The sequence below is a fragment of the Lactuca saligna genome, chromosome 4 (assembly GCF_052625555.1).
Source record: "Lactuca saligna cultivar CGN05327 chromosome 4, ASM5262555v1, whole genome shotgun sequence".
In the NCBI taxonomy this organism is placed as follows: domain Eukaryota; kingdom Viridiplantae; phylum Streptophyta; class Magnoliopsida; order Asterales; family Asteraceae; genus Lactuca; species Lactuca saligna.
In genome coordinates, this window is record NC_136420.1 from 100,548,428 (window position 1) to 100,555,208 (window position 6,781).

Sequence of the window (6,781 nt, forward strand, 5' to 3'; positions counted from 1 at the left end):
CTAAAGTCTCAATATTTTTAACGATTTGACAAGAAAGTCCTAAACTTTATTTTTTTGACAGTAAAATCCTAATTGACGATTTGACAAGAAAGTCCTAAACTTTATTTTTTTTTTGACAAAAAAGTCCTAATTACCGGCTAACCGGGAAAAAAAGTAAAAGTGTCAAAAACTAACGGTAATTTGACATTTATCTTCATTTTTAGGTTGAGATGAAAAAAAACATAAACAATCTCATTTATTTTTACTCGAGTAAATGACCGTTGAGTATGTTTTATTTTAGAAAAAAGGCAACATCTTTTATTTTTGTTTTCATTCTAATATAAAAACAAAAAAAATAAATACTATATCATAAAACAATTAGTAATTTCTTCAAAACCGAATACTTGGATTAATATGAAATATAAATGAAAATACAAGGGCTATTTTGCATATAAATAAAATATAAGGATTTTGAACGCTGTTATTCTAAAGAATATGTATCTATTAATTTACTCTATATTTGTCCTCTGAAGAAACCCTTATATATTTTACGATTGCATATGGCACTCTGTTTGCTCACACGCGGTCAAAAGCATCGGTCATCAAAACACACTTTTCCCAGAACCCCCTCGCCATCTCTCTTCGCCGCCGTAGTGCGGTAGAGTACGCCGTCGTTCGCACACCGGTTGAAATTCTCGTTGCAACAAACAATCTAACTCTTCTAACTTCTGTTTCAGATCCTTTTCTTTTTCATTGCATGCTCCCAGATAAAGAAATTCTAAATTCTTTGTGTACTCGAAACCCTATTTTTTAATTTTTTTTTTCTTTTTAATTTCCGCTCCTTTGCTTGTGATTTTCTCAAGCAGAGTTCCATCAAAAGACACAGGAACATACTGGTACGTTTCTTGGTACGTGCACGCAGTGTATTACGAAATTTCCTATTTTTGTTTTTCGCTATGGGTTTCTTTTAAAGCCAAATCGGGAAAAATATGAAAATTGGAGTGATTTTTGTGCGTATATCACAGTCTGTTACATCCCTTTTTAAAATGTACTATATCTTTTGATTGGATTGCAGCAGATTCACTTCCAACTTCAAGATTGATGTGATTTTGTGAATTTATAGAAAGATTTCTACCACTTCTAACTTTTTTTTTGTGCTTTTGTCATATCGCTCACTTTTGACAACATACTCACCACTTTCGTGATGCCTTTGCAGTGAATGATATAATCTGAATGGACATTGCCGAGTTCTTTAGGGATACTGGTATTCTAGAACTGGAAACAGGATCAGTTAAATTGGAGAAAAATCTTGATGGAGTATCGAGTCAACAAATACAAAACGATACTGATGTAACCCTGAATAAAAGGTCCAAGATTCATGGTGTAAGACAAGAAACCGAAGAAAATAGAAGCTCTAGTGGCACCAGTGTGTTGGATCAAGAACAGTCACCAGCTGATGATGCAAATCTGTGTTCAACATCTCCAATATGTGCTGCACCTCTTTGCAGACAATTTTGGAAAGCTGGAGCTTACAACGATGATCTTACTCCGAAGTCCACAATTAAATGTATTCACCTTTACAAATCACACTATCATATTTTATTTTCCCACTTCATTCTAATGACTTGTTTCTTACATGACAGCTGGTTCTAGTTATCTACATATACACCCGAAATTTCTTCACTCAAATGCCACATCTCACAAATGGGCTTTTGGTGGTATGTTAAGTTTTACAATTACTTTGCATAAAGTCACAACTTTTTAAATATTAACACTCTGTTAACTTGCATTTCAGCCATAGCTGAGCTTATTGATAATGCTGTGGATGAGGTAATTAGCTTCTAAATTTCTTCTTATTAAACAAAGAACAATACTATCACTCATTTGTTTTTTCTCCTAAAGTTTGATGGGTATAAAAATTCGATTACTTTTTGTAGATACAAAAGGATGCCACGTATGTAATCATAGACAAAACAACAAACAAAAGAAATGGAAGCACAGCATTGCTAATTCAAGGTAACATTAGATAACTACTTTTGTTGTGCTTTGGTGTTTTTCATATTTTGATGCATTTTCTTTTGAGGTTGTGACACTAAATTTATTTACTGAAATTAGATGATGGAGGTGGAATGGATCCAGAAGCCATGCGTAGGTGTTTGAGTTTTGGGTTTTCAGAAAAGAAGTCAAAATTTGCAATTGGGAAGTGTATGTTGTTCTTCATATGCTAATGCTACTTTTATTTATTTATTTTTTTTTAAATTTGTTTACTTTTCTGTTTGCTTGCTTTGTTTTGTCCCTTCATTTTGATTGGTTGACTTGTAGACGTTCAGATGGAAATGGTTTTAAAACCAGCACTATGAGGCTTGGAGCAGATGTCATAGTTTTCAGCCGCTATTTGACTGACAGGTTTGACTTTTCTTTACTTCATTACACCAATAAATCTTGTTTTATTTTCTATTTAACATTTTCATTCTACTCTTTTATGTTCGTATGAACAGGACATTGACACAAAGCATCGGTCTTCTATCATATACATTTTTAACACAATCAGGATATGACAGGATAGTTGTTCCCATGGTGAGAAATGAAAATTCAATTGTGTTTTAACATTTTCTTTTTTTTCATTTATTTATAAAGATTCTAAAATGCAAAAACTTGTTATTTCTACAGGTTCACTACGAGTTCAACTTTGTGACAGGGTGTTTTGACCCCCTACAAGCTTCAAACTCAAACCTCTCAGTTCTCTTAAAATGGTCTCCTTTTTCAACAGAGGAAGAGCTACTGAAGCAAGTATGTTCTCCATTTCTTGAAAATTACTGTGTTTTTTTCAAGAAACTGTAGTTTTGCTAAAACATAACTATATTTTTCATATGTATAGTTTGAAGATGTTGGTTCTCATGGCACAAAAGTCATCATATACAATTTATGGCTTGATGAGGATGGTAATATGGAGCTTGATTTTGACTCAGATCCCGAGGTTTTTCTTTCCTACTGTATTTCTCCATTTATATATTTTAATTTTTAAACAACCATTAATAAATGATAATCTGATAATAGCAATAAAGTTTACATTGTTTACTAATATAGTACATTGCCCAAATTGAAATGAAATTGTATGTTCTGTTGCTATAATAGTTAATAAAGTACATTGAGGGTAAAAATATGTTGCTAAATGCCAATAAATTTCTCTTATATACATAAAAAAAATAATATTAATTTGAAATATTATTGTTTTAGGATATTTGTATTGCTTGGGATGGAAAAGGCAAAGTGAAAGAAGGGTCTCGTATGGCAGTAAATGAGCAGCATATTGCTAATCGCCTCAAATATTCTCTTCGTGTAATTTTACTACTTTTTGTTATCTTATATATACTTTCATTGTTATATATTTATATGCACCAAATTATTTATATTTATATATTTTGTCATGTTTCAGGCCTATTTATCGGTTTTATACTTAAAATTACCTGACACATTTGCAATGGTGTTGAGAGGGAAAGTTGTTCTGTATCATAATATTGCCACAGACCTCAAACACACAGAATTTATCATGTATAAACCTCACACTGATGGGCGTTCAGAGGTTGTATATATATATATATATATTTTTTTTTAATTGTACTCCAAGAAAACTAATTTTTAATTTTTTTTTATTGAATTTGGTGATTGATTCAGGGTACAGTGATTACAACAATCGGGTTTGATAAGGATGCCCCAAATGTGAATGTCCATGGTTTCAATGTCTACCACAAGAACCGTTTGATACTGGTGATTTGACTGAGTTGACTCTTTTTTTTCTTTTAAACGTAATTTGAGGATTATTTAAAATAAAATAAAAAAAAATGTATTCTGGTTTTCTTTTGCAGCCGTTTTGGCCTGTTGTGATATTTGCTGACAGTAGGGGGAGAGGTGTTGTTGGTGTTCTTGAAGCAAACTTTATCGAACCTACTCATAACAAACAAGATTTTGAGAAAACTTCTGTTTTTCAAAAACTTGTTTCTCGATTGAAAGAAATGACATGGGAATACTGGTAAACAGTTGTTAAATCATTATGCATTTAAAAATCTAACCAATTATAGCTTTGTATTTTGATGACATAGCTGGATTTGATTTGACAGGGATTATCATTGTGGATTGATTGGGTATCAAATCAAGAAAAAAGCAAGACCACCATCTGAAACCCCTGGTTCTTCTAATTTTGTTCATCAGCATGTTATGGATCAATGTGTTCCTAGGAAACGACTTTCAGACTCGGGAACGGGACCCACTAAAAAACCACCATTAATTGCTACTGTAAACAACAAAGCTGGTTATTATTCTAATTCCTCTTTTCTAAAACCAGTGGAATTGATACCCAACTTCCCTAAAGGGTTTGAACAAGGTAAGAAGTGAAACAAATACAAATTTCAGCATTGTTAGGTTCATCAAAGGACATAAAAATTAATTTCAAGTAGAATGCTACAACTTAAATAAAAATTAACTTTCTTTTGTATAGTGGCAAATCAGAAAAGGAGAGAGCAGCGTGAAAGGTTTCAGCCAGAGGCCCGGATGGGGACCAGGGTACTACTTTTTTTTTTTTTTTTTTTTTTTCTGATATAAAAAATTATTTTTATTTTTTTGAATATCATTTTGATTATTTTTTTTAATAAATAGAATGAATTGGTAAACAATGGAGAGGCAATGAACGTGATAGAAGAAAACAAAAGGCTGAAATCCCAGTGAGTATTATTAATTCATATAACTGATCCCTCTCATCTGCAATGTTTTTAACGTGTTACATGTTTCTTTTTTCTTTCAGATGCTTGGAGTTTGAAAAGGCAGAAAAAGAACTCGAGTACAAGGTATATTCCAGCAATGTTTGACTTTTGTTGACCGGGTGTTTAAGTTTAAGTATTGATTACTGATATATGATATGATGTGATTGATTTTATGGATGAATGGCAGGTGATGCGGCTTAAAAGGGAACTAGGAGATGCCGAACGAGAGTTTGCTGGTTTGTTGGCTGAATTGCAGCATTTGGAGAAAGTCAAGGGGGAAAATTAAAAAATTAAAAAAGATTAGTAGGCGGTTGGTGTAAAATAATGTGCCATGTATTTGTGTTAAATAATAATTTCTATTAGGCTTAGGCCCCTCTAATTTAGGAAAATCCTTTTGTTACAAGCTTTGAAACTTGGATCTCGTAGGCGTTGCCACTTTTGTAAACATTGGTTTATTTCTGATGGATATGGTACCTCGATTTTCTTATCAAAATATTTGATTTTCGTCTTTTCGATTTGGTTTTCTTATCAAAATATATGCATTTGTTAAGTCGATGAACATCATGTAGAGATATCTATCTTATTCGTTAACCTAGCCTTGAATACTTTTTTAATAACTTCGTGGCATAACTAAGCATTTTAATAAGGTTTCCATTTCTATTGAACGGGAAGCAACCTGAGGTTGAAACTTGTGAGATTCGAACGTGATACCCACTTTATTTTAGGCTTTGATTACTGCTATACCAACTTTTCTTGTCTTAACCGAGATTTTATATTTAGAGTTGGACATGGAAACTGGATACTCGGTTCGGATAATCCGATCCACCGGATCATGAATCTACACCCAAAATTGGATTGGCCCGGATGGTAAACCGGTTTATTCCGGATCCAAAACTGATCAGAACTGGATAGGATTTGCCAAATGTGCATCTCTACTTACATTTACACACTTCAAAAAAGTTTATGAATTGTTATAAAGGGCGTTCGTTTTTGTAATGCTGGATGCTAGAACCACCGTAGTCTAAACAATGAAATCGAAGTAATGAGTCGATTTTTATTGCTCAACTGTATTTTACAATGATACTTTCAAAAAAAATCAGTGTTAGGTTTTAATGAAATTAAGTACACAAACATGAACATGGTATTGGTATCATCTTATTAACGATATCTATATTTATTCAGAATTTGCCACAATGTTTTTTGGTTTAAGAATTTGCCACAATGTTTTTTGGTTTAAGTGAGTCATCTAGTCACTCCCAAAACGGCACCACCAATCCATTACTTATAATATTAAATATTGTACGGGCAGGCCACCACCGACTCTGCAAGTTGCACCACCACCCTGCCCGGCTGCCCCTGCCCCTAAACCCTACCATAAATAGCAACACTTAACCACACATTTCTTTGCAGCCTCCATTCACCTTTCTTCATCTCTTTTGGCAAAGATTTAGATTTCATGCCCTTTTCAGGTTTTTGCTATGCAGTTTCAGTTTTTCGAATCAGTTCCTTAATGTTTCTTTCCATTTATATAATTTGTTTCCTCTACTGCTTTGGTAGTAACTTACCATTTTTAGAAAGAGTACAACTAGATTTGCTTTAAGTACAAGTTGAATATTTTTCTGCAAAACACTTCCATCCGCATGCGACGTGTTGTGGGCACTGCGGCCATATTTTTGCGGATATTATTGCAATTTAAACATGTATTTTTGTATGTGTTTATTGGCCTTCTTTCCTTTTTAAGAAAGATGGATGTGTATATACACTCGCGTCAATCATTTTCTTAATTTATAGGCCCACATTATTTATTTATTAAGAGAAGCGTTGTGTTTTAATCGATCTTCTTTCTGTTTGAGTTTATCTAGAAATCAAGTTATTACTTTTTCAAGTTTTAAATTGAGTTTTATGTTGTATTTACTTAGATTTGATTGACTATTTTTCTGCAAAACACTTCCATCCGCATGCGACGTGTTGTGGGCACTGCGGCCATATTCTTGCGGATATTATTGCGATTTAAACATGTATTTTATATGTGTTTATTGGCCTTT

At 32.9% G+C, this 6,781-nt stretch overlaps 1 protein-coding gene across 2 annotated transcripts; it reads left to right on the plus strand.

Annotated features, from left to right (window-relative positions):
• The first annotated feature begins 521 nt into the window (after positions 1-521).
• On the plus strand, positions 522-5,229 carry DMS11 (Histidine kinase-, DNA gyrase B-, and HSP90-like ATPase family protein). Of its 2 annotated transcripts, none has more exons than XM_078990931.1 (19): positions 522-887; positions 1,196-1,546; positions 1,623-1,697; positions 1,775-1,809; positions 1,917-1,995; positions 2,095-2,184; positions 2,310-2,385; positions 2,478-2,556; positions 2,650-2,769; positions 2,858-2,956; positions 3,217-3,318; positions 3,416-3,562; positions 3,655-3,747; positions 3,846-4,009; positions 4,098-4,360; positions 4,475-4,539; positions 4,633-4,697; positions 4,778-4,820; positions 4,924-5,229. In XM_078990931.1, the coding sequence occupies exons 2-19, from the start codon at positions 1,213-1,215 to the stop codon at positions 5,020-5,022; spliced, it is 2,028 nt and encodes a 675-aa protein (XP_078847057.1). In that variant the 5' UTR covers positions 522-887; positions 1,196-1,212; the 3' UTR covers positions 5,023-5,229. The 2 variants fall into 2 exon arrangements, with proteins under 2 accessions (XP_078847057.1, XP_078847056.1); XM_078990930.1 differs by having other exon boundaries at positions 522-875.
• Positions 5,230-6,781: the final 1,552 nt, after the last annotated feature.